Source organism: Chelonoidis abingdonii, chromosome 3 (assembly GCF_003597395.2).
Source record: "Chelonoidis abingdonii isolate Lonesome George chromosome 3, CheloAbing_2.0, whole genome shotgun sequence".
NCBI lineage: Eukaryota > Metazoa > Chordata > Testudines > Testudinidae > Chelonoidis > Chelonoidis abingdonii.
The window spans coordinates 102153635-102181378 of NC_133771.1; the positions used below are offsets into that span (position 1 = coordinate 102153635).

At 41.7% G+C, this 27744-nt stretch overlaps 1 protein-coding gene across 1 annotated transcript in view; it reads right to left on the reverse strand.

Moving 5' to 3' along the window:
- Nucleotides 1-222: 222 nt before the first annotated feature.
- Nucleotides 223-27744, reverse strand: part of LOC116838355 (vesicular inhibitory amino acid transporter-like) — a 34237-nt gene continuing 6715 nt past the window's right edge. Inside the window, exon 2 of the mRNA XM_032803472.2 lies at nucleotides 223-1401. Coding sequence (XP_032659363.2) covers nucleotides 250-1401 — 1152 coding nt within the window. The 3' untranslated portion in view covers nucleotides 223-249. The remainder of the gene's footprint in view (nucleotides 1402-27744) is intronic.

Here is a 27744-nt window from a genome sequence, read left to right on the forward strand (position 1 = left end):
CTGTTTTTCTTGTTATAGCACTGTTAATGTTGAACATGAGAGCAAATGAAACTCCCATTTCAATTCAATGACAAAATATTTCAATTGTAAACCAAGTTGTTTTTCTTTTTTTACTCATTTTAAAAACAAGTAGTAGTTCTTATATTAAAACAAACTTGAAAGTCTCTGCTGTATGATATATTAATTTTGGAATTGCATTTGCAGTGGTAATACTCAAGAGTATATTATCAGATTTTCAAGATGGCCTTTCTACATTCTTCCAACTGCTTCAATCAGCCCTTTTATTGAGCAGGCTATACCTGCTAAGCTGCAAAGGAAACCCACAATAAAAAGAGAAATGGCTGCACATTTCTCCAAGAACAATAACTTTCCCCATTTAAGTTTTAAGTGGAAAAGAGAAGGAAGAAGAAAAGTCACAGCAGCACCTGTTACACTGCCTGTTAAACCCATCAGCAGAGCAAAATGTGGTATGAACAGGGCCATCAGCAGAGTGAACAAGAGGGCCAAGCCTCTTAAAACTACAATAAACAGAGGTGCTCTGTAATCAGAACAATTACTGCTAGATATGCAAGTATGCAGTATTTCTGTGACTGCAAAAAAGGGCAGGGGGTAAGACAGAAGAGCCTTGGCTAAGAAGCACAAATTCACCAGGGTTTTCAGGGATGATGGCAGGTTGTCAGTAATAACTTCCTTTGTCTCTTCGCCCCAGGTCAGGAATGCAGTCAGTGCAAAGGCTGTCTTGAAGAGACAAGCAAAAAAGTGAGTCCAGTTCAACATACAGCTAAATTCCTTTGGGTTTTTCATGTTCCCTTCAAGAGTAGGAAGAAATATTTGTGAAGTGTAACTGAAAATGATCACCCCCACTGAGACCAGGAAATCCTCAAACTCAATGAAGAGTCTAAATCTTGTCCAAGACCATTGATGTATTTGTGTCAGACAGTAACTCATCACTATGAAGATGATAATGAAATGGACTAAGGAGCAAAGCAGGCTGAGTTTGGAAACAATGCTTAGAGTTTTGATAAACACACAAGGCAGCAACATTACAAACGCAATTACAGACCAAGTTTTCTCTGTCGCTCGTAAATATGGAAAACTATGTGACAGCAAGTTCCCACTAACAACCAGATACAAAATGCACGTCATGATCAGTTCCATCACCTGGGTCACATTGACAACTATGCCACCTAGTTTGGGAAATCGCTTTCTACAGCAAGCATTAGCAATGTCTTCGTATTTGTCTCTCACTCTTATGAGGTGCCCATCTTCATTTTCTTCGTACAAGCAAGCAATTAGAATTTTGCCAGTATAGCAGCAGAATACTGCAGCCAGGATAATAAGAAACAGCCCACTGTATCCACTGTGGAGAAGAGCATATGGCAATCCTAGAACAAAAATTCCCTAGAGAGAGAAAGAAAGAAAAGATAGGACAAAAAACCTTGAGGCAAAATGTTTACTAGAAGCAACACTTTCAAACCTGCATCTGTTGAGTATTGCCTTTTCCATGGTGGGAGAATTCTAAATAAATAACAATAGCAAAAAAAGTGTTTGTTTAGGATGAATGAAGTTATCAGCAGAAATAACTGCTCGCCCAGACACACATGTACAGATAAACTAAGAAAGAGAGACTGCAAGCAAATGGTAGAGACGAGTTCCTGTTTAATATTTAATGCTGATGTGATTAGGAGCATATTTTAAAAGGCTCATTGGCAGTTATTCAGTCAACATGCATATTAATGGAGCAGGTTCAATAATAAAATCAAACAGCCATAGCAGCTGTTGTATAAGTTTCATCCAAATATTAAAATAGTATCTTAGGCAAATCCAATAATGACACGCGGTTTTGGTTTAAAGATTATATGGGGTCATAGTTAACAGTCATCTGGAAATAAAATGCCATTAGTGTTTGAATGGGTTACTTCTGCAGCAGGCTGAAACCTTATGGGTTCTTTGCTGTTGTATTCCTTCCTGACGTGAACACTCTTGTAGCTGAGTGGCTAGAAATCTTGGCCTTATTAACATGTCTAAAAATGTATAGTGGGTATATACATACTTTTCTTTGAACATTTTCTCAGAGGAATTGGATTATATTCATTTTATCCAATGCACAGTCTCACACTTCAGTTTCATGAAACACCATGTTCTTTGTCTTTTTCAAATGTGTTTTTATTGCTTTTTAATTCAGATCCTTACAAAACTATCAAATTCTTGAACCCAATAGGCATGCATACAAAAGATTCAATTTAAGCTAAACGGTATCCCTGACATTTCTCTTTTTTCCCCAGGTGGCAAAGTTGAAGATATACAATGTACATTTGTCACACTCTCATCAGTGTTTTGTATTCTTGGTAATTAAAATAGAAGGGAAGCAAAATAAAGCTAAATTCATTACATTATTTTATATTATGTCTTACAGCATTATAGGTGAGAGTAAAATGTAAGTATTAACACATTTAACCAGGGACGGTGGCCCAAATCATGAGATCCTTGCTGACAGTCATGTGCCATCAATGAGGCTATATGCAAAGTAATCAAATTAAATCTCTTGGTTTGCAAATGCTTAAATATATGCTTAATGTTACTCACATGTGTAGTCTCATTGCGTACAATTAATCATGCATATAAGTGTTTATATGATCAGGGTCTTCATTTGTGCTCATCATGAGTAAAAGTGGCAGAATATGTGCCTCATTATTTACATAGGGCCTAATTCTGTCACTCTTATTCAGTTTGTGTGGTAGTTTACTCAGTGATTTCATTAGAGTAAGATATTACTCAAAATGAGTAAGGGTAGTGTGGCAAATTGCCAGTCCTGTTATGCTGGGTCTTGTGCTTTCTCTTCTTTGGGGAAGGTTCAGGGCACCATTGCTTGCCTCTGAACCAGTATTTTAATTACCCCACTAGTGTCCTTGAGGAGGGGAGTGGAGAGGGAGGGACCTGGGCCCGCCCTCTTCTCCAGGTCCCAACCCAGGGGCCCTGAGGTTTGTGGTGAACCACTTGAACTAGCGGTTCCTTCCCCTGGGTTACTTCCCTCTCCTGCCCTTCAGCTTGTGAAGGGGCTTCTTGCCCTCCTTCTACACAAGCCAGGTGCCCCTTACCTAGGGTTTCTTTTGGATTTCTCAGCCCACCGCAGCACTCCTCCAAACTTTCCTTTTGTCTCTCTTCAAAACTGTTCTCTTCTCCAACTCCTTCAAACTGCTCTCTGCTCCAACCAAACCTTCCTGCTCCAACTCCCACACTGTCTGACTGAAGCAGGGGTTTTTATCACATGACTGACTGCTGGTGCTCTAATTGGCTACAGGTGCTCTAATTGGCTACAGGTGCTCTAGTTAATCTATAGCAAACCTTCCTCCCCTTGCAGGGAATAAGGCTCCCTGCTAACACTCTCCTGCTGCCCTCTGGCCATGCTGTATCACAGTAGTATAATTGGACCTTTGCACCCAGAGTCTCAAAGGTGTTTAGGAGCCAACTCCCTTTGGAATCAATGGGAGTTAAGCATCTAAATATCTTTTGAAGATCAGGGCCTTAGTCCTTACTCAGGCCAGCTCCTGTGGATTTCAGTGGGAATTTTAAAGACCTCAGGATTAGGTCCATCATGAGGTTTAGGTGGGATAAGCACAACTTGTATGTTATTTGTAAGGGGAAAAGGTAGAAAAGAGAAGGTAAGTACAGATCTAGATAACAGGTTCAGGGGTGGGGGAGAAGAGAAACTAATGGTAAACTATTAAAAGTAATAGAAAGCAATCTCCTTCTTGTCTTCCAGCCATAAACTAACATACATTGTAAGTCAATGTCTACAGGGGACAGTCAACAAAGGAGAAAGATGGGCAGCCAACAAATTACAATGGCATCTTTACACTAAGTTACTAAGCAAGTTAGATCATTAGACCTGTGGTATTTGTTTTATTTGACTTTACTGTAGGTACAGATACCTCTAAAATAGAGTTGAATTAAGACTGCAGGATTACTCTTAAAACATGGGTACGATTAAGGATGTATTTAACTGTGTATGCATTACATTTCTTATTATTGCTCAAACCGTTGATTACACTTTACTTGGGGTGGGGTAGGAGAGTGTTTTTAAGTCTTTGGGAAAGCCATTTTATTGAGGTATTGTAATGTTTGATCACCTGTTCATCCCACTCTTCACAGTCACCAGGACTTTCCAAAGCCAGACAGTGACTGCAGTCAGTGTCTTATTTCAGTTCTAGTCAGGTTCTTATACAGTCCTCATTACCACAGTACCTGAGCAACTTCCAGAAGCACATTAAGAACACGATTAGAATCCCTTATGTATATTTAACACACATTCTTTGGAAATGTCCAAAGCTTCCCCCATTTCTGGTCACTACTCATCTTTATTGAAAAGACTACAAATCTGGCTATCCACAAAATGCAAAAGGTGCATGTACAACAGCATCTTTCGAGAGCATGCCCCTTTCTGGTCCATGCTTTTTATTGAAGGCTGCTGGTCAGGCACTTCCCCAAAGAACAATTTTCCTTGACTATGAAAACAATCTACAGGGATTGCCCCAATACCAGAATGGGTCTGATAGCATCTTAAAGAAACCATGTTCATAAGAAAATCAGTGGAAGAATCTAGACATGGAGGCATTTTTTGTATCAGCATGCAGACCATGCTGTTTCCTTAGTTCATTAGTGTGTAGTAAGCGTCTCTGTTTTCTTCTGAATTCATAGTATTTTTTTTTTTAATTATGGAATACCAAGGTGCAGTTGGGAGTTTCAAGTGTATCTGCTGACCCAAAAAGATGACAATATAATTAAGCCACAGGTAGGTGTCAGAACAGGCCGTCCTCACACAATAGCTTCTCCTCTGCTGAATTTAGTCCATTAACATTTATATAACTCTCCTGATCCCAGACAAAAGCATAAGTCTTTCAGACAACATTATCACATCCCACAGCCACTGACAGCTCTCCCCATAGTTATCTGTTTTCTTTTATTTAACTGTTACTTTAATCAGCGCATGGCATAACTAACTTCTAAGATCCCCTTGCTATTTACTTATATCTGATGATTTTTCTTTGGTTGCTAACTTGGGACACAGTTGTGACCAAGGCCACATTTTTCTGTCTTCTGAGCTCAAGCCTAATTACTCTTTGGAAAAGCTGGCAGAACAGTTACACAGAAATAATCTCAGGATTTGGATAAACTGTCTAGTCTTTTTTTAAAATAATCCACAAAAGGTTGCCAATTCAGTGTATCTGGAAGCCAGATTGGAGTTGATAAATGGAAGTTTAGACTGAACATTTCCACAGTAAGCCAAGTTTTTCTCCGCAATTGATAGTGTCTGAACTCCCTCTTTTACTTTTATTTTTATTTTTTATATGGAGGATGATGCTCAGAGATTCAGGGACTTACTGTTCCTGCTTCCTTCAGCATCCTCTTCATAACAGAGAACAGCAAGCCTCTAGCCTCCTGGCCATAACTGGCTGTGTAGTCTTTTCAGTACAGATGATGATTAGTAACCAGAAATGAGCGTTTGGGATACTTCCATAATGTATGCGTTAAAATAAAAAGTGGCACTGCCTCCATTGTCTCTCCAGAATCTGTTTTATTACTGACATTCCTTTGTAAAAACATTTTCACCAGTGTCTTTCGGCAGCAGGGTGTCAGTTTTTTTACCATATGTCCAAAAGAGTTAATGATGAAAAGTAAGAGTCCAGATAAAGAAGGATCTCAGCCTCAATCTCCTGTTCCCAGGACTGGCGCTAGTGTTTTTAGCGCCCTAGGTGCACGGCCATTTCGCCGCCCCGCGCGCTGGTCCCATGGCTCCGGTGGACCTGCCACAGTCGTGCCTGCGGCAGCTCCACTGGAGCCATGGGACCAGGGGACCCTCTGCAGGCACGACTGCGGCAGGTCCACTGGAGCTGCCTGCCACCTCCCCTGGCAAAATGCCACCCCCCAATAATCCTGGTGCCCTATGCGATTGCCTAGGCCGCCTAAATGGAAGCGCCGGCCCTGCCTGTTCCTAACTCACTACAAGTGATAATTACTGCAAGGACACTTTTTGCATGTCATCAAGTTTAAAAGTAGGAGTTTCAAAGGAAAAGATACCTCCAGTAAGCACTTTTTCAGTGACAATGTCACATAACTGCAGAGATAGCAGGCCAGATTCTCTGATTTGTTAAGGTTGTTTCATTGTAAAGCAACCTGAAAAAGCTTAACTTGTCCATGGAAGATTCCTCCCACATAAATAAAACCTCAGGTGTAAGGGTGTTGTAACAGCTCGTATGCTACTGTACTTCCCAGACACCCATATAGGGGTTGAGTCTAATGGAATGGAGAGGGGTTAGTGTATCTCAAAACCCTGGTGATCATTGGCTGCTGTAATGGAGCCATAGGCAGATAGGTATAAAGTGGAATACACACTGGGGTTTAGACTGGCGATTAGACAGCCTTTGCAACAAGGACCAGCAAAAGTTGATTAAAGCAAGGGAGCATGAGGCAAGCCACATCCAGAACTCAGCCCCCAGCTAGGAGCCATCAGCTCAGCCAGAGCATTCCCATCAGGAAGCAGACAGATCTCCCAGCCACCCCCAGAGGCACCAACCCAGTCACAGTTCCCTGCCAAGTCCAGGACAAGTAGTAGCCAGGGTCAGAGTTAGCTGGATGCCAGTCCACAGAGATGACAGAGTCAGGCAGGAGCATGGCAATCCTACAGCTTATTCAATGCTGCAAACTTGTCAGGCATTAGTTCTGCTCACTAGTTTGCCCTAGTCAGTTATGTAAATAAGGTGATACATATTCACCAAATATACAAATTAGTGTTATGTCATTTAAAGAAACTCTCCAGATTTCTGGATTTCCAGCCTTAACAGGGCTTTGTCATGCATGTCATACCGACTACTTAATTTTACAAGCCATTTCAGCCTATAATGTACCACACCCCTGTAAAAACAAAGCAGTATCCCTCATAGGGAGGGTAACCTGGCAGAAAGAGAAGAGACCAAATCATGGTAGGAAGAGAATAAAGTGAGAAAGGAACAAAAAGAATGATGTAAAAAATTGGTTCAACCTTAGGGCTAAATTAAACGAAAAAATAAAGTAGGAAGTGAAGTAAGTACAAATAAATGGATAAATTAGTTAGTAACAGGTGCCCAGAATATCAGCTGTTTTGGCTTAATATCAGAATAGATGGCAAAAAGGCCAGAATACTATGAAGGTGCTAGGTTAACGCTAATAAATCGTCCAACATTTGCAAATATTATACAGAAGTAGTATAATAGGCTAATCCTAATATTTCTGCAATCATATACTTGGGTGTTTATGTGAATCTGGGTTAGGCATCTTCTTGGAAGGGCAGGGGGATGAACCTATGACCCCCTCCCCCAAACATACTGTCATACAATGCTAGATTAAGTTGTTTAGGGATATCACCTCAGATATGTTATTTTTCCTGTATTTACACAAACATACACTTCCACACTATTTATATAAAAATATAGATAAGCGCTTATTTGAACCAGAGCTAGGTTTTGAAATACACCAAATCCCTTAATCTTGTGCAGTTAGAACAGAGCCATTTGCAATAGTGCTTTCTTTTGTTTTCTTAGCCTCCTCAACAACCTACTTGGACATATCAGAGTCTTTCACATCATCATTGTAGAGGGACTTGTGGTTTTCTATTTTATTTTTAATTTTTAAACAGTAACTTCAACAGCATCACATAGCACAACTTGAATTTAGCCTTCCTGTTCTTTAGTTTGTTTTAAATAGGGATGAAGGCTGCCCTGCAACTCTGGGTCTCCAAAATGATGTCTGAAAAAAGAAACTCAGGGCCTTAGTAATTTTAAATTTAGTTCTGTAAAGAAAAAATATAAGTACACATTTTCTGTGCTGGTATTTCAAGAATTTAATTCTTGCCTTAGCTTGCATTATTTCTGACTCAGAAACCTGTCTGAGTGATAACTGTACCCACTGGAAATAATAGCAGAAAGAGTATTTTTATGTAGTCCTCTCTCAAGCTTCTAGAGATTCATTTCCCCCCAAACTTTTAAGGCCAGAAGGACCCATTAGATCATTTAGTCCAATGGTTTTCAACCTTTTTTCATTTACAGATCTCTAAAAATTTACAATGGAGGTGCAGACCCCTTTGTAAATTTTAGACATAGTGTGCGGACCTCATAAGTTGAAAACCACTGATCTAGTCTGACTCCTCTGTAACAAAGGCTATAGAACCTAGTTACTACTGTAGTGAGCCCAATAACTTGTATTGACTAAAGTATACTCCCAGAAAGGCATCCATGCTTGATGGGAAGATAGCCAGAGATGGAGAATCCACCATTTCCTGAGTAGTTTGTCCCAATGGTTAATCACTCTCACTATTAAAAATGTCTGTCTTATTTCCAACATGATTTTTTCTGGCTTTAACTTCTAGCCATTAGTTCTTGCTAAAGTATGGAGCCAGTTAGTGTCCGCTGTTTTCTCCCTATAAAGATACTATACTCCATAATCAAGTCACCTCTCCATTTTCTTTCTGATAAACACCAGACCGGCTCTAGGCACCAGCAAACCAAGCACATGCTTGGGGCAGCACAAATCCAGGGGTGGCATTCTGGGAGGTTTTTTTTTTTTTTTTTTGCTTCGGCAGTTGCACTGTCTGAGGGTTGTTTTTTTTTTGCTTGGGGCAGCAAAAAAACTAGAGCCGGCCCTGGCTAAACAGATTGCGTTTTTTTACTCTTCTCTCCAGCCCTTATATCATTATGGTGTCTATTCTCTTCATTTTCTCCAATTTTTCAACATCCTTCTTGAAATGTGGACACCAGAACTATAGACAGTATTCTAGTATCAGTCTTACCAATGGCCATATATAGAAGTAAAATCATCTTTGTAGTCTTCTCCTTATACCTCCAGGCTTTGCATTAGCTCTTTTTGCCACAACATCACAATGGGAGCTCATATTTAGTTGTTTGTCCACTATGACACCTAAATCCTTTTTAAACTCACTGAATCACAGGATACAATCCCCCATGCTGTAGACGTGGCCTGCATTCTTGGTTCCTAGATGCATAACTTTGCATATGACTGTATCAAAACACGTTTTGTCTGAGTGGGCCCAGTTTACCATGAAATCCAGATCATTCTGTACTGCCCTGTCCTTATCATTATTACCACTCTGCTAATCTTTGTCACCAGCCATTTTGTATTTACCTCTAGGTAATTGGTAAAATATTGAATGGCATTGGGCCTGGTACTGATCCTTGCATAACCCCACTAGAAACACCCCATTCAATGTTGAATTCACACTGACAACTACTTTTAGAGATCTATTAGTTAGCCAGTTCTTAATCCACTGATTGTGTGCTTTATTGGTATTGTACAGTGCTAATCTTTTAATCAGAATGTTGTGCATTACCAAGTCAAAAGCCTGACAAAAGTCAACATATATTACTTCTACAGTTATCTTTATCAGTCCAACTTGTCATTGCATCAAAAAATGAAAGCAGGTTTGTTTGATGAGCTGTTTTCCATATTTCTAGCCTTTAATTCTGTATTGATTGAATACTATAGCAGCTTTTCCATTATGTTGCCTAGAATCATTCCATCCCATTTACCCTTTTTGAATACAGGCAGGATAATAGCAGTCTTCCAGCTTTTTGAAATTTCTCCGTTATGTCAAGATTTATTACATGTATTATTGTTTTTTATTTATTTGTATTACTGTTGTGCCTAGGATCTCTATCGTGAACCAGGAATGCGCTAGGTGTTCTGCAAACACAGGACAAAACAATGACCCCATCCCCAAGGAGTATACAATCTTTACTCATCAGCAGACCACAGGTTTCCTCAGCCAATTGCCCCTTAACTTTCTTGCTGAACAAGGACAGACTTTTAGTTATTTTCTTGTGTGGGGAATTGTGGCTTTCTAACCATCTAATAAAGTCTTCTTAAACAACTCTCACTTTTAATTCACATTTTTCTGTTGACATTTTTCTTCCCAATCATTTTTGCTATTAATTTTCATCAGCTTTGGGGAATTAGCCCTTTGGAAGCACCAGGAATATATATTTGATTGTTTGAGACTGTCCTCTTTTTACCCATAATTAATGTAATCGAAGCCAATGACTAATTCATCTTCATGTATCATAATGAGGTCCAGAACTGAATTACCTCACACTGGGTGCTACACCTGTTGTGTTAGAAAATTACCAAATGTAATTTTTAGAAACTCTAATGTTCTACTACTGGTTGCATGAGATCTCTGGAATATGTCCCTCAAACTGAAGTCCCTCATAACAGCATAGGTTTCTTTAAACACTTTACAAAGAAGCTCTTAAGAAGCAACTCATCCTATTCTCTGGTTTGATTCAGTGGTCTATAACAGCCCCCTCCAGTATCTTGTCTGGGTTTAGTTACTGGGAATATTGATCCATAAGCATTATTCTGATTTATCAATAACTCTGAAACAGGTAATGGTGTCTTTAATGTACAGTGTCATCTCTCCACATAAACACACACATGCCACTTCTTTTACCCACTCTAACCTTCCTAAACTGGCTGTAATCAGTGATTTTAACATTCCAGTCATGTGACTCAGTAATGTCAATTATATCAAATTTCTTCTCATCAGTGAGAATTTCCAATTGCTTTTGCTTGTTACCATACTCCTAGCACTGGTATTTAAGCAGTTGAAAAACATGTCATCACTTTCTTTGCCACCTCAGTTCAATTTGTCCATGACACACTGAGTTTGAGTTTGAAAACACAAGGAGGAGTTCTCCACAATCTCAGTTTGTTTCTGGCTGGTATAATCTTATGGATGGATCCAGCTCTTTTTAATAATAACTGAAAGACTTCAGTGGGAGTTTAATTAGGCCCTTAATTCCTAACAATATCCCATTTTTTTCCTGGTATTTCTGCTCTCAGCCTGTACAAACCTCCTTCCAGTTTTAGGGAGGAAAGTGACAGAGTGTTTATTCTGTGATTACTGCCTGCAATGACTTCATGTACTGAGAGAACTTTGTTCAGAACTGTTGGTCTGTCAATCCTTCAGCCCATGTAAACAGGTACAGATTGCGATGAGGCAGATAGACTGCTTGGGATGGTATTGGAGGATATTGAGGGAAATAAGCTGCTTGGTCTGCATTCTTTGTAAAATATGTACGTCCATTTGGTTGATACAATAATCACTTTCGCTCTTCCATGAATAGGCAGGATTATTTGTGAGAGTCTCCATTGAGATTAAAAGGGGGAAGGGGGAGAAAGGAAATGTCTCAACAAGAAGTGATTGCTGCTGTTAAATGCGAGAACTTCCCTCCACCAAAAAAGTATGCTGGTTTTAAATATTTGTTCTAAAATTGAAATAATATGCTTGTGGCTTAATGCTGCATGATTTCATGGAAAATGCTAGTGATGCAAAAGTTCCCAGTTTTCTGTCAGAATAAACTGAATCCCACAAAATATAATGTGCAAGCAAATTACTTGTTAAGGAGAATACATTGTGTCCCTTAGTCCCAGAGGAGAAGGCAGGCATAGTAGATACCGTAGCTAAAGGAATTTGAGAAATGGTATTATGCATTGCATATGGAAGCAGGGAAAAGAGAATAAAGAGGAAGGTAAATTACACCCATAACAGCCATCACTTTTGAAAGTGAGTTGTACCTAGCAAGCTGGTATCACTGTCCACTCATCTGATTCAAATTCATCAGTTCATAATATACTTATATAATAACTGATAGGAATAATATAACATTACAGTTATATGCCTTTCATCCAGAAGGTTCCCAAAGTACTTTATAGACTGAACCAAATCCTCTCTAGCCACTACTGTGAGGAGGAAGATGGATGTTGCCAGGTATATCCTCTACTCTAGATACCATGCTGGCCTGGACAGGAATCAGCACGGGCTATTGAGTGCATCATAAAGGTTAGCTGGCTGGATATAGTGCATACCTACAGCCTATGCTGCTCCATTTCCCAGCACAGCCCCCTCACTAAGGGTACCCCTCAGTAGAAACCTGTCCTGGCCAGCATGATCCCTAGAGCAGAGGATATACTGGCAGCATCCCTCTTTCTCCTCGCAGCACCAGCTAGAGAGAGTTTGGTCCAGTCTGTAAAGTACTTTGGGAATCATCTGTATCAAAAGCATGTAGCTGTAAAGTTATTTTGTTTCCATTAATTATTATAAAAATGTTTTGTGAATTGATAAGTCAGTATGCACTGCCATGGCTGCTACATCTTTTCTGGAATGCTAGGGAAAGATCTGGCTGCCAATTTGAATAGGGAAGGGCAGAAGTTCTGTATACCCTCTTCTCCTTCTCCCCCTTCAGACCTCAAAGGGCAGGAGCTCACCCACCACTAAATACAGCCACCTCTGAAATAAAACACAGCAGCTGTTCCTACTCTACACAGTTTTAGGATAAGAAATTATGGAGTGAGAGCAGCTGCTCTAAATTGAGTTTGCAAATGAGTTATAGGCCCAGTGTTGGGCCTCTTCCTTCAACAAGCAACGAAAATGTCATGTTGGCATCAAAATTGGTAGGTTATATCTGCGGCCAACATTGAATATTTTAACAAAATGAACATCCTAAAATAAAGAGGGGAAAAGTAATCAGAAAACAGGAAAGAAATACAACTTAGTTTAATGGACTCCCTAGCTGAGATCTAACACTCTGTGCCAAAGTAGAGGGGTTTTTTTTCTTTTAATATTTTTTTTAAAATGAATTTCAGGGAACAACAAATGATCAAACAGGAATGGGAATGAGGCTTACAGGGCCATAAGCAGGGACACTGGGTTGCGGAGCATCTACTTTATAAAAGTTTTTATTTTTTGAATTTGGAATGTTATGTACTGCCAGCTCTGGCATATGGTACATCAAATGTCTGCTGAAGACTTAGGCTTGCTTTAAAAAATAAAAAAGTCTCAAGTCAAAGTACACTTAGATCGTAGGTCTTTCAGGCAGGAACTCGCTTTTCATCTTTGGTGTAGGGCGCCGGGGTAACATGGTCCTGATCCCTGGTTGGGGTCTGTAGGTAATATTATAATACAAATCCTACTACTTCTAAAACAATCACTGTGGAGGCTTGTCAATTAAAAAAGAGAATTAAGAACTTAAGAATGGCCATATCAATCAGAGCAATGGTCCATCCAGCCCAGTATCCTGTCTTCTGACAGTGGCTAGTGCCAGATGTTTTAGAGGAACTGAACAGAACAGGGCAATCTATTGACTGATCCATCCCCTATCATCCAATCCCAGCTTCTAGAGCAGTGGCTTTCACCTTTCCAGACTACAGTACCCTTTTCAGGAGTCTGATTTGTCTTGAGTACCCATAAATTTCACCTAACTTAAAAACTACTTGCTTACAAAATCATACATAAAAATACAAAAGTGTCACCGCACAGCATTACTGAAAAAATGCTTACTTTCTCATTTTCCATATAATTATAAAATAAATCAATTGGAACATAAATATTGTACTTACATTTTAGTGTTTTTCTAGAGAGCAGTATAAACAAGTAAGTGTCTGTATGAAATTTTAGTTTGTACTGACTTCGCTAGTGCTTTTTAGATAGCCTGTTGTAAAACTAGGCAAATATCTAGATGAGTTGATGTACCGTCTGGAAGACCTCTGCATACCCCTGATTGAGAACCACTGTTCTAGAGGATTAGGGACACCCAGAGGATGGGGTTGCATCCCTGACCATTTTGGCTAATAGCCATTGATGAACTATCCTCCATAAATTTATCTAATTCTTTTTTGCACCCAGTTATACCTTTGGCCTTCACAACATCCCCTGGCAATGAGTTCCACAGGTTGACTGTGCATTGTGTGAAGAAGTACTTATTTTTTAAACTTTCTGATTGTTAATTTCATTGGGTGACTCCTGGTTCTTGTATTAAGTGAAGGGGTAAGTAGAAATTCCTTATTCATTTTCTTCACGCCATTCATGATTTTATAGACCTCCATCATATTGCCCCTTACTCATCTTTTTTCTAAGCTGAACAGCCCCAGTCCTTTTAAGCTCTCCTCATATGGAAGCTGTTCCATACACCTTAATCATTTTTTTTTGCCCTTTTCTATACTTTTTCCAATTCCAATATACCTTTTTTGTGATGGGTTGACCAGAACTACATGCAGTGTTTAATGTGTGGGTGTACCATGGATTTATGTAATGGCATTATGATATTTTCTGTCATATTATCTATCCTTTTCCTAATGGTTCCTAACTTTCTGTGACATTTTTTTGATTGCCACTGAACATTGAGCAGATGTTTTCAGAGAACTATCCACAATGATTCCAAGATCTCTTTCTTGCGTGATAAAAGCTAATTTAGATCCCATCATTTTATGTGTAGAATTGGGATTGTTTTCTAGTGTGTATTACTTTGCATTAATTAACATTGAATTTCATCTGTCATGTTGCCCAGTCACCCAGTTTTGTGAGATCCTTTTGTAACTCTTCATAGTCAGCTTTGGACTTAACTATCTTGGGTAACTTTGTATCATCTGCAATCTTTGCTACCTCACTGTTTACCCCTTTTCCCAGATCATTTATGAATATGTTGAACAGCACTAGTCCTGGTACGAATCCTTGGTGGACCCTGCTATTTACCTCTCATCCTTGTCCACATGGTTGTTGCCCCTTCAAACAATTCTAATAGATTGGTGAGGCATGATTTCCCTTTACAAAAGCTGTGTTGACTGTTCCCTAACATATTGTGTTGCTCTATGTGTCTGGTAATTCTGTTCTTTACTATAGTTTCACCCAGTTTGCTTGGTACTGAAGTTAGGCTTACTGACTTGTAATTACAAGAATCACCTCCGGAGCCTTCAAAAAAAATTGGCATTAATGTAGCTATCCTCCAGTCATCTGATGCAGAGGCTGATTTAAGTGAGAGGTTACATAGCACAGTTAGTAGTTCCTCAGTTTCATACTGGAGTTCCTTCAGATCTCTTGGTGGGACAGTATCTGGTCCTCGTGATTTATTACTGTTTAATTAATCAATTTGTTCCAAAACCTCCTCTACTGACACCTCAGTCTGAGACAGTTCCTCAGATTTTTCACCTAAAAAGAATGGCTCAGGTGTGGGAATCTCCCTCATAATCTCTGCAGTGAAGGCTGATGTAAAGAATTCATTTAGCTTCTCTGCAATGGCCTTGTGTTCCTTGAGAGCTCCTGTACCACCTTGATTATCCAGTGGCCCCACTGATTGTTTAGTAGGCTTCCTGAATCTGATAGTATTTGTATCTTTTGCTAGTTGCTCTTCAAATTCTTTTTTGCCCTGCCTAATAATACTTTTACATTTGACTTGCCAGAGTTTATGTCCCTTGCAATTCACCTCAGTAGGATTTGACTTCCAATTTTTAAAAGATGCCTTTTTTTGTCTTTAGCTGTCTTTTGTACTCTGTTTAGCCATGATGGTATTTTTTTTTATCCTTTTGCTGTTTTTAAAAATCTGGGGTATACATACAGTTTGAGCCTGTATTCTGGTGTTTTAACATTTTTTAATGCAGCCTTCAGGCATTTCACTCTTGTGACTATTCCTTTTAATTTCCATTTAACGAGTCTCCTCTTTTTTGTGTAGTTCCACTTTTTGAAGTTAAATGCTATGGTGGGGGGGTTCACTGGTATTTCCCCCCTGTGATGGGCTGTCCACCCCACACAAGGCTTGAAGGGGTTAAAATGGCCAAGGGGGCCTAATAACCATCTAGGCTTCTCCTGGAGGAAGAGACGGGGAGTAATGAGGGAACTCAGCTGGATAGGAACAGGAGGGCCTGTATAAAGTTCTGTAGCTGAGAGTAGAAGCAGGCTGCAGAAAGAGAGATGCTCAGTTACTGTCAAGGTGAGACGACAAAGTAGAAAGTAGCCCAGGGATACAGTAGTAAGGGATAAGATTGTGCTGACCTTGACTGCTATTTGTAGGGTCACTGAGCTGGAACCCAGTAGCATGGTTAAGGTTGGAATGAAAGAGAAGACTTAGATGCATGCAATATCCTTGGAGGGCCAAGCCAGAAAGTGGGAGCAGTTGAATTCTAAGAGAGTGAGACTGAGAGAGTGATGGGATGCAACTGCAGGAAGGGGTGTTGACCTAGCAGAGCTAATCCCCAGATGCAGCCAGAAGGAGGTGCTCCAGTAAAGCGTGAAATGCCCAGTAACCACCCCCCCCAGGATAGTAAATTTAATTACATTATTGTCACTATGTTCAGACATGTTCACCTCTTGGACTAGATTCTGTGTGCGTGGTACGGGGTGTACTGATCAGGCAGGGGTTAACCAATTACTTTGGGCCCAAGTGGCCTCTCCCTCTTGCCCTTGCTGTGCATGCTCCCAGTGGAGGGAGCATATAAAAGGAAGCAGCTCAGCTTGGCTCAGTCTGGTCTGGCTGAGGAGGAGAGCGAATGTGTTCTGTAGGCTCCTACAAGACTCCAGATGGCTGAGACCAAGGACCCTGTCTATGCTGCAGAGAACCAGTTGACTGCAGGGACAGAAGGGGACACCGAGCTGCTGCCAACTGAGGAGATGCCCGAGGTGGGTTTAAGGGTAAGAAGCAACCCAAGGGATGTGTCAGGAGACATGCAGACCTGAACCTTCCTTTGGGGAGATTGGTTTCATGGAGCCTTGGGTAAGAACCTGGTGGAGTAGGATGGGCTTGGGTTCCCCTACCCTCCCTGCACTTGCCACTGGGCACTGCTGTCTAGTAGTATTGGTACTAGAGGCTAATGCCTTGGACTATTGATACTGGGCATGGCTTCCCTGAGAGAAAGGGTGACCTCTGTGGGCATGTGCCCCATGGCATTGCTGCCCTGAGAGAGAGAGCAGCCTTGGGGACATTTACCACTAGATGTCACAACTACCACAGAGGGGGCAGTCCCCTGTGGACCTTCATGACACCCCCTGGATAGAGCCACTTACGACTAAATCAAGAATCACCTCTCCCCTTGTGGGTTCCAGGACTAGCTGGAGTTTTCTGCTTTTGTAGCCTCTCTAACCACAACCACAACCACCCCCACCAGCAGTGTGACCTACTGTGTCATTTCTATATAGTTAGTACCCTGATATCACTATGTCCCATTGATTATTATCATTCCACCAAATTTCCCTGATGCCTATTATATCAATATCCTTATTTAATGCAAGGCTTTCAAATTCACCCATCTTAATATTTAGACTTCTTGCATTTGTACACTAGGGCTTGTGAAAATTGTCAGTATTTAGTTGTCTGCCTTCAAGTGACGTAATTGAATGGGGCTCTTTTTTGTTTGATTGTTTCTCTTCGGTATCTACTTGTACTATATCAACTTCTATCCTGTCCTCTTTAATGGGATATAGAGTATCCCCTTTAATAAGTCCTCCCCAAGGGATGCATCTGAACTGTGTGCTCCTCCACACCTGTCAGCTTTCCCCCAGCCCTCAGTTTAAAAACTCCTCTATGACCCTTTTAATTTTACATGTCAGCAGCCTGGTTCCATTTTGATTTAGGTGGAGCCCATCCTTCTTGTATAGCCTCCTTCTTTCCCAAAGGCTCCTCAGTTCCTAATAAACCTCAATCCTCCCTCTAAACATCATTGTCTCATTAACCCATTTCATTCACCCATTGAGACCCTGCAATTCTGCCTGTATTACTGGCCCTGCACATGGAACTGGAAGCATTTCAGACAACACTATCATGAAGGTCCTCGGCTTTAATCTCTCACCTAATAGCCTAGATTTTGCCTCCAGAACCTCTCTTCTACCTTTCCATATGTCATTGTTACCTACATGTACCACGACCAGCAGCTCCTCCCCAGCACTACGTATAAGTCTGTCTAGATGTCTCAAGAGGTCCACAAACTTTGCACCTTGCAGGCAATTCACCACACAGTTTTCCTGGCCATCACAAATCCAACTATCATTCTAATTTTTCATGCAAAGGTTTGCAAATGGATGCAGATGAAGTCTGGCTGGGAGATCTGCCCCTTTGCAGACCTCAGTATGGTCAGTTCTCATGATTTTATTGCCGGTCTTGCAAAGTTTAGGCTTTTTAGGGGTTCACATTAGTGTCTAATGTCTGCTTTGAATCTTGTGAAATTTTCCTTTTCTCCAGAATGGCTGTCATCTTCCATTATTGTCTTTGGGACTGAATCCTCAGCATGCTGGCTCCTATGTCTCGTTAATGTTTGCAGGTGGAGGTGAGACTGCCCCCAGCATTGGCTTCCCTCTCCCATTGTTTCCAAAGGGGCTGAAGCCAGGCTGGACTCAGGAAAGATGGTAGCCTGGTAGTCAGCATTATGAGATCCAGACATGGGACAAGAGACTTTGAAAGTGACAGGAAACAGATTGAGGGGAGAGGTGTAGCTGGGAGTGGAAAGGCACAGGACAGGAAATTATGAGGAATCAAGGGGAAGTGGATGGAGCAGGAGGAAGGGTGAGGTGAGTGGAGGGGGATATGGGTGGTAGTTGGGAAACTGATAGATGCAGGGGAATGTGAGGGTAAGAGGCAGTCTGGGGGAGCAGGGGAATGTGGCATAGCAGAGACAGAGAACGTGATGGGTAGGAAACTGAGGGAAATATGGGAAGTAAGTGAATGTAGGGATAGATGGGAGACAGGAGGCTGTGTGGGGCCATGGAGAGAAAATACAAATAGTGCAACAGCTTATCCTGCCTAGTTAGTGTGTGCGTGTGAAGGGAGGGGGGAGCTCCCAACAGCCAGGATGTCTGCATTTTGTGCACATATTTTAGGTTGAATTTTAAATCTGAGATGATCACCAACAAATTGGAGGTGGGTGACTACCCATTAGAGGTGGAAAAATCAGAAGGCAGCAAAAACAAGAAGAATGGGAATGGAGAGCCCTAATGAGACACCCCATGAAAAGTAATTTTTCAGGCTTTAGACGTGGGATCTCAATTAAAGTCTTAAGTCTCATAAGAAGAGCACTGAGCTGCGGAAGGTCATGAAGAGATATTGAGGAGATTTTAAAACAAATCGAGAGGGAATACCCGCTCAGTGCCAAAACCCAAATGTGGGACAAAGACTGAAAATGAGAGGCATGATGACTATTAGTATAGGAAAGTTAAAAGGATGTTGGAGTCATCCTTTGTTTCATCCATACACATTTTTTTCTCATTTCAGTTGAATTATTCATGATTTCTGAGATCCATATATGTAGATTACAGTAATCTAAGAGAGAACAACTGGTCCATGTGGAACACCGGTACATTTGAGTATCAAAATAAGGGATGTTCTTCATATGAGGGACTGTTGAGTGGCACGTGAGGGTGGACCCAGCTTGAACAAAACGTGTTTCTGGAGGGGAAAATGGAATGATAAAAAAGTGTTTGTCACGAGGGGCAGCTCTCTTGTAAAAGAAAGGGCTGCAGCTCTTGCAGCAGTTGGCACCATACAAGCCACCAAAATGCTAGCTGAGGGGGCTGACAAAAACATCTATTTGTACTATAATTTGTCTCAACAGAGGAAATAGCCTGAAAGAAAATGAATGTACAGATAATGTGTATATGAGCTAATATGTGTTGTTTCATCCACTTGGATTCATGAATTTATGTTTTCGTGAAGTACATATTAGATTTAGATGTTGAGTTGGCTGTTTGGTAAAAGCTATATTTTCCATATGGCATGGTGCTACTGGCCAAGCAGACAGGGATATGTTTCTGCCAAGTAAGAAACACTGTCAGGAAAAAAAGGCTTTGATTTCTTCCATTTAGCTTTAGGTGCATTTCATACAGCTCACTATTGCTGAGGCTAGGGTACAATTTGTCATCCTCAATAAAGTGCGTAATCAGTGTTTGGGGCTTTTTCTTATTTTCTTGAATAGCTCCATTTGCTCATTGAGGCAGAGCTTGTGCCTTTTCCAGTGAATCTGCTGCTGCTAGAGTTACACGCCTGGGGTGAATTGTAGATTAACCATGTATGCATGGTGAGGAAGAAGTTTTGCCATTTGGAAATTCTTTTAACAATAGCACTAATACTAATTCTACTAATAATAGATAATGTAGTAATTTAGGTGCACGTTACTTACAGCATTGAATTTTTCAACTTCAACTTCTGTAATGGGGAAGAATGGTGGTTTGAATCAATCTTTATTTCTAGACAAACACTAGGGGTCACCCTTCTTTATTTTAAGACCTTGTTCACTGCCCTGTTCCCACAGACAATTTGTTAATTGTAGGGGAGAGTGTTACTATAGAGTAGGAAAAGATTCTTGGCTGTAAAAGTGCTAGCCTTTCTGCTGTCTATCATTGTTTTCTGGCATCTACGTTCTTCAGCTTTACTCTCTTAAGAGGAATGAATTGTGTGTCTAAAAGTTGTTCATTAAAACAGATTAGTTCTCTGAGATTTCAGATAGGAGAAAGTTCAGAGAGTAAGAAGATTTATGGCTTCAATCAAATGTAGTTGTGTACCAGTGTGGTTTTTGGCCTGCAGAAGTGCATGTGTACACACATACATATCTGAGGTGTTTTATAGCATAGCTGGAGGACTGAGTATGACAACAAGTAATTGTAATTTCAGCTTTCATCTGAAAGAAAACTAGATGGGCCACAACATTCTTAGTAAGAGAGGAGTTTCTTGAGTACCACAACTGTAAAAGGAAGCAGGTAAAATAAATATCAGGTACAGAAATCCAAACTTGCCTGCTATAGTACTATAAAAAGCCTGGAGCCAACTGTGAATAAGAGGAGAAAAAGTGCCAATTCATTTTTATGCAGATTCCTACAAAGGTTATAGAAGACTGATCAGCAAGAAATGTAAGCATTACAGTGACTTTTGTTTTTCTGCAGCGGAAATGTGGATCAGCTTTTTCCTTGGGTTGAGGGAGTGAAGGATCTCCTTTCTGCACCAGGTCCTAGTGTTTTCAAAGTTGGGAAAGCCTTTGCAATGAAGTGAGGGTCTCTTTAAAGTTTGGGGCTTTGACAGAGTGATCTATTCAATCCAAGCTTACTCTGTCTATAGATCACAGCACATTTATTGTCTGTGCAAAACCCTTGTCATGGTACTTGAATACTAGTTTGTCCTGTTTGTGATTTTTACAATTTTAAATGGTGCAAAGCATATGGAATAAAATGTCTATTACTGCAATATTTTGCACCCATTTGATGAAAATCTATTTTAGCCATTACTTATCTTAACTATTTTGGGCTGAATCTGCCACCCTCTTCTCATGTTGACTATGTGTTCATATAAAAAGGGAATCCCTATTCTGGCAGCAAGATATTCTAAAGATTGTTCTATCAGTAGCATGCTCTTTACATAAATTCCTTTCATTCCTGCTCTCAACAAGCTATGAATTGCAATGGGTCACACTTCAAGCACTTCAAAGTTAAAAAATCTGGCATTGCCTATTGTCCATGAAACCTTGATTAGGTCCGTTTGTATGTAAATGAGTTTACTGAGTGCAGGGTAGTTGGGATTAGGTCCACTCTCTTCAAGAACGCCTCCTGGGATGGTCTCCTCCTTCCCATCCTCAAGCACAGGTCTTGTCAACATGAAAGATACATGTGTAGCTACACGCTGCAGTCCCTTTTGTCCCTGTTAGAATCTTTCACTGCAGCAGGGAAAGGCTCTGGCAGTGGGACACTATGCTGCTGAAATTAGCAGTGTAGATGGGTAGGGAGGCACTGCATTGGCATTCAGAGAGCTGTGTAGGGTCCATAACTTAAGATATGTCTTTACTGTACTCCCCTTAGCAGTGCCTTGCTGTCTACACTGCTGTTTATACCCGTGCTGAGGGGTCATGCAATACATGTACTCTACATGCCACCTTAAGTGTAGACACACCACAGGGTGAGCCATGGCAGAAGAACTGCAGTTCAGCATTGAGATATAGCAGTTAATATAAGATGTCTCAGTGAGATTAATGAGATTTCATACAATATGCTTATTTAGTGATTCTGCAGTATAGTCTCTTCTTGGAATACACACACAGCTCTCATTAGCACAATTTATGTGTGTATATTGAGAAGAGATTGCACCTTGGCAGTCATTAGAAAGAAATGTTTAAAAAAACCACCCCATCACCAGGTATTGTGTACAGTAGTAGATTTTCAAAGTTAATTTATTCAGCATTTAAATAAAAAGTAAACAAACAACAAAAAGTCTTTGCTTACAGGGAACACAAGGCACTTGCAAAATGTCTATTGAAAAACAAGTTTGTTTTTTTTTAGCTGTAGCGTGACAAAAAACATAAAAAAACTGGAAAGAGATTTTTGATGCCATGGAACTATATACCACAACTTTTTAGCTACTATTACTAAGAATAATTACATAAAGGCTAGTAACCAGTACTCTGAGTCTAAGCCCACATCATAAGCTTGCTTTTCAGGAGCTTCAGGTGAAGTTGATGGGAACTGTGGGTATTCAGTACCTCTAAAACTCAGATCCTTAATTTTTAAAGATAATGTGGGGGGCATGGATCAGCATTCACGTTGCATTCCCTGTCAGTACCTAGCCCCGGCCGGGAAAGCTAATGATCCAACCAGCGGACCAAATTTGGTGATGAATCCTGGGCACATGCCGCCTGAGGCACATTGCACATACACTAAGAAGAAAGATGATGTTATAAAGATGGTATTTCTGATAGAAACACCAACAAGCCCCTCATCATAACACTGCTTCCAGCTATTGCTATCAAAAAGATGTAAGACTAGATAGTTTTATTCACACAAAAATACACTAAAAATAAAAGATTTGTCTTAAATCAACAATAAAGATATTCAAATTTAAAACTGAGCCTGCATTTTAAATTCAATATACTTGTAGTTAATATTTATCAGACCTCTGATAACTAACTTAAACTACATAGCCAAAACAATTTGAGTTACCAATGGAATGGTTAGGTTTAAGCCAAACCCTGAACATAACTGGAGTTCCTGTGTGAGGAAGAGTTATGTAACTTTTCCATTTGCATATTAAAATATAGTGGAGCTGGCCTATGGTACAGGGTAACACAATCCTGAGGACTGTGTAATGGCTTTTATGGGTGATTCTAGTGGCTGGAAATAGTCAGAGCATTGGAATACCCTGGGAAAACTCCTTCCCCTGACAATACTCATGCCCCCTGAACTGGTGGCATTGGTGGGGTGGCACAGAGCTGTCCAGAATCCTTTCCCTAATAGAATGTATGTAACGGTGGGCTTGCCCGTTTAAGACCTGGAGGCCTAGAACTGACCATCCCTGTACAATTAGCCCTGCCTGGCACCCCAATGGAGTGTGGCATTTATTTAGTAGTATGAGCTGGGTATGGAGGAGCTGATTCTCCTGTAAAGAGCTGCAAGAAGCTGCAGAGAGAGAGACTGCAGAGTCTGCGACAGTGGCAGAGGCCTGCTAAAGCAGGAAACATTGGCTGGGAGCAAGTAGAGTCCAGCAGGGGACCCTGAGTTTTCAGGGAAAATGCCTCAGGAAAGGAAGGCCTGAGAGACCTACAGCAGAAGACTGGGAGCGTGGACTTGCAGAGGATTTGAGAACTTTTATTTTGAATATTTTGTTATCTTAATAAATCAAGCCCCAGGGAGGTGTGGTGTTGAACTTAACAGTCTGTTTTGGTAATTTGACTGAGAGAGCCCTGGCCTTGGGAGGTGGCTGGCTTGTTCACAAGGAGGAAGAAAGAACCAGAGACACAGCCCCCAGTCACGGTTCCCTCATCCCTGAAGTGATGTTATGTTGACAATATATTACATATTGGTGACATTCAATCAGAGATTGTAATACAGCTCTGATTTGAGAAAGGTGCTCTCCGGGCCCCAAACTTTGTTAGGATAGCTGATCATAGATGTACTCTGAGTGCAAACCTGTAAAGCGTGGAAGGGCCAATACTGCCAGGGCTGGTTGAGGTAGATTCAGGTTGATTGGCATCTGTACATTGCATGCACATTACTCTGGGTTTGGGCTTTGCTTTGTGCAGGCCATCTTTGGGAACTTAAATGTTTGTTGATTGGCTGCTTCTAGATCAGACTCTAGGAAAGCTGATTGTTTCTATCAGCAGGAGGCCTCTCCATTTGAATTCTCAAAACCAGCCCGTGATGGGAAATGCTGTTGTATCTTTGTTGCTCAGGCTTCTATAAATTCCTTCAAAGTATGACTGACTTACTCTAATTTCAGTGTGTAGCCCAAATGCTGCAGTAGCTTTACTTACTGCTCTGGTCAGAAATACTGGAGTGGGCCCTTGTTCTGCAACTTTGAATATGGAAAATGAATAATTTGGGCCAAGCTCTACAGTGGAGTTCTAAGGGGTATAAATTAAGCCCAGGTGTGTAAACTACTTGAATTTAAGGATGAAAATCTATGTTGGGATTCTGTGGTGCAATTAAGGACCTGGGGACAGATTTAAAAGGCAGCTAAAAATGCAGATAGGCACCCTGTGGGCTTTAGGGTTGCCAACTTTCTAACCTCAGAAAACTGAACACCCTTGCCCCACCCCTTCCTGGAGGCCCTACCCCTTCCCATCTCTTCTCTGATGCCTCGTCCTTCATTCACTCCATCCCTCATCCCTCTGTCTCTTGCTCTTCCCACTCTCATTCACTTGCTCATATTCACTGCGCTGGGGCAGGGGGTTGAGGTTTGTGAGGGGGAGAGGGCTCTGATTGGGAGTAGGGCCAGGGATGAGAGGTTTAGAGTGTGGGAGAGGGCTCTGGGCTGAGGAAAGGGATTGGGGTGTGGGAGGGGTACAGGCTCTGGGTTGGGATGCAGGCTCCTGGCGGGGTCAGAAATGAGGGGTTCAGGGTGGGGGAAGGGGGATCAAGGCTGGGGCAGGGGGTGGGTCATGGGGGAATAAGGGCTCTGGGGCTGGGGGTGCAGACTCTGTGGTGGGGCTAGGAATGGGGGGTTTGGGATGGAGGAGGCAGCTCAGGGATGGGGTAGGGGGTTGGAGTGCAGGAGTGGATGAGCATCGCAGGTTCCGAGCAGCACTTACTGGGCATGGTTCGTGGCCAATGGCAGCTGCAGTAACGGTGCTTGAGGAGGCAGGCAGCACATAGAGCCACCTATGCCTACAAGCCAGAGGGACATGATGGCTGCTTCCCAGGAGCCATGCAGAGCTGGGTAAGGAGTCTGCCAGCCCCACGCCATCTGGACTTTTAATGCCCTGGTCAGCGGTACTGACCAGAGCTGCCAGTGTCACTTTTTGACCAGGTGTTCCAGTTGAAAACTGGACACCTGGCAAGCCCTACTGGGTCTGAATGTCTGTGCAAACCTGATCCCTGGTCCTTGGAGGTGCGGGTCCCCTGCCATTCCATTTGTGGTGTTCAATGTCTCTAAGGATTTAACCTTATCGCTAGTGTGATGAAGGCAGCTGAAACCATGGAAGAAAGAGAAATATCAATTATCACATCTACTCAGTTGAACACCATAAAAGGTTACAGATAAAAATTTATCATCATATACCGCTATATGGAAACTATATTCTCATCAATGAGAACATTAAATATTAAAATTGGATCCATGGATTCCTTTTGTTTGTATGCCAGAGATGTTGTAACTGTATGAATTCTTTATAGCAGTGGTTCTCAAACTATTGTACTGGTGACACCTTTCAGACAGCAAGCATCTGAGTGCGACCTCCCCCCCTTATAAATTAAAAACACTTTTTTATATTTAACATTATTATAAAGGCTGGAGGCGAAGCGGGGTTTGAGGTGGAGGCTGACAGCTCACAATCCTCCATGTAATAATATCATGACCCCCCAGGGGTCTTGACCCCCACTTTGAAAACTCCTGATTTATAGCCACAAGTTCAAATGCATATATAAACCAGATATAAAAATATATAATTGATACTCTGACTATGGTATCATTATCCACAAATGTAATACAATTTAATACTGCGTCTATTGGAATATATTGTTACATGAGACAGGTATAAAATATAATCAATACATTTTACAAAACATATAGAATAAGGTATTAGGCTGCTGTCAATCAGCAGAGATCCATTGAACTCAATGAAGTTCTGCTACTTTACACTAGGTAAGGCTCTGGCTATGAATACATGGTTAATATATTTTCAGTAATTGACCATTTATACATTACACTATTGTGACACACAGGCACTCCAATATTCACCACTCTCATGTAATTAGAATATGTTTTGTACGAAGTATGCCTTGAGATATCATTCTAAAAGTCTTGATCTGCTAGACATTAATATCTTGCTGGAATGTATGGGCTATCGTTATATGTGAAGTTATGAAGTTTAGCTATATATGTGTTACTGAAACATGTTATGAGGTTGAAAACACCCACAAGCAGCCTTTCAGGTACAACAGTAAAAAACCCAAACAATGTTAATGGCTTACTGAGGAAATGCACACAAGCACAAGTTTTACCCTAGGAACTGTGTACAACAGAAATCTCTCAGAGATAGCACTACACAATGGAAGCTGTTTGACCCAGGTCACAGCAAAAGAGCTTTCCAGCTAGTGGAAAGAAAATATAAAAGGGTGAAAAGGACAGCATAAGGGGAACTCGCTCTCCCTACAACACCACACCTGGAAACACCTGAGGAATAAAGACTGAACAGGGGTGAAGTGATGTTCCCAGGCTAAAGGGATTTCTAGTCTGTGTATGAAAACCTGGAAAACCCAAGCTGGAAAGCCAAAGCAGCTTGTGCCTTAAGAATCTGCCAGTCTGTTTATCACTCAGGGTGAGGATTTGCTAATTCATATCCTACCTATCTAGTATATTAAGCTCAGTTTGTGGTTTTGTTTATTTACTAGGTAATCTGCTTTGATCTGTTTGCTATCACTTATAATCACTTAAAATCTATCCGTTTCTAGTTAATAAACTTATATTATATTTTAATCCAAACCATTGTGCATTTGACTAAGGTGTCTAGGGAAAATCTCAGCTTGGTTATCACTAGTGTGTATGGTCCTCTTCACATTGATGGAGAGGCAGACTGGGTTTAAACCCATATTCTGGCCAGATTTGACCAGGGCAGGATGGTACTGCTCTGGGGTCCTAGGGTAAGTTCCTTCTAAGCTGTGTGGCCGCACAGCCATGCAGTTGCCTATAAAGTGCCATGCAGGTGCTCAGGGCTGTGGCGGGGAGAGATGCCTCTCTCCAAGCCCTGAACCTGTTGTGGTGCCCCTCCCCAGGCCCTGACCCAGCCCAGCCCCAGACCTGCCGCGACCAGGGCATAGGTGCCCCTCCTCCAGCCCTGACCCAGCCTGACCCTGAACCTGCTGTGGCTGAGGGACAGGCACCCTTCCCCTGGCCCTGACCCAGCCCAGCCCTGAACCTGCCAGGGGACAGGTGCCCCTCCCCCCTCAGCCCAAGTGCTGCTGCAGGGAGAGAGGGCTGGGGGGAGTCCTCTCTCCCCACCATAGCCCTGGGGAGCCCCAATGTACCCCAAACTCCTCAGCCCCACCCCAGAGCCCACACCTCCAGATGGCACTTCACCTCCCCAAACCCCAACCCCCTGCCCTAGCCTTGAGCCCCTCATCCCTGGCCCACCCCAGAGCCAACATCCCCATCCACAGCTCACCTAGCCTGAACTCCAACCCTCTTCCCCAGCCCTGAGCCCCTCATCCCCAGGCCCACTCCAGAGCCCACACACCCTGCTGGAGCCATCAGCCCCTGCACCCCAACCCTCTGCTCCCAGCCCTGAGCTCCTTCTCGCACTCCGAACCCCTTGGCTCCAACCTGGAACATAAATTTTGTTATTCTCACATCACACATTACCTCCATATTGGTGAATGTAACAAAATTAATTCCACACATCGATGGAAAAAATTAACAGGAACACTGGTCTGAGGCTGGTGCTTAGAGAGCTTGTAAGTGACTGCAGCTG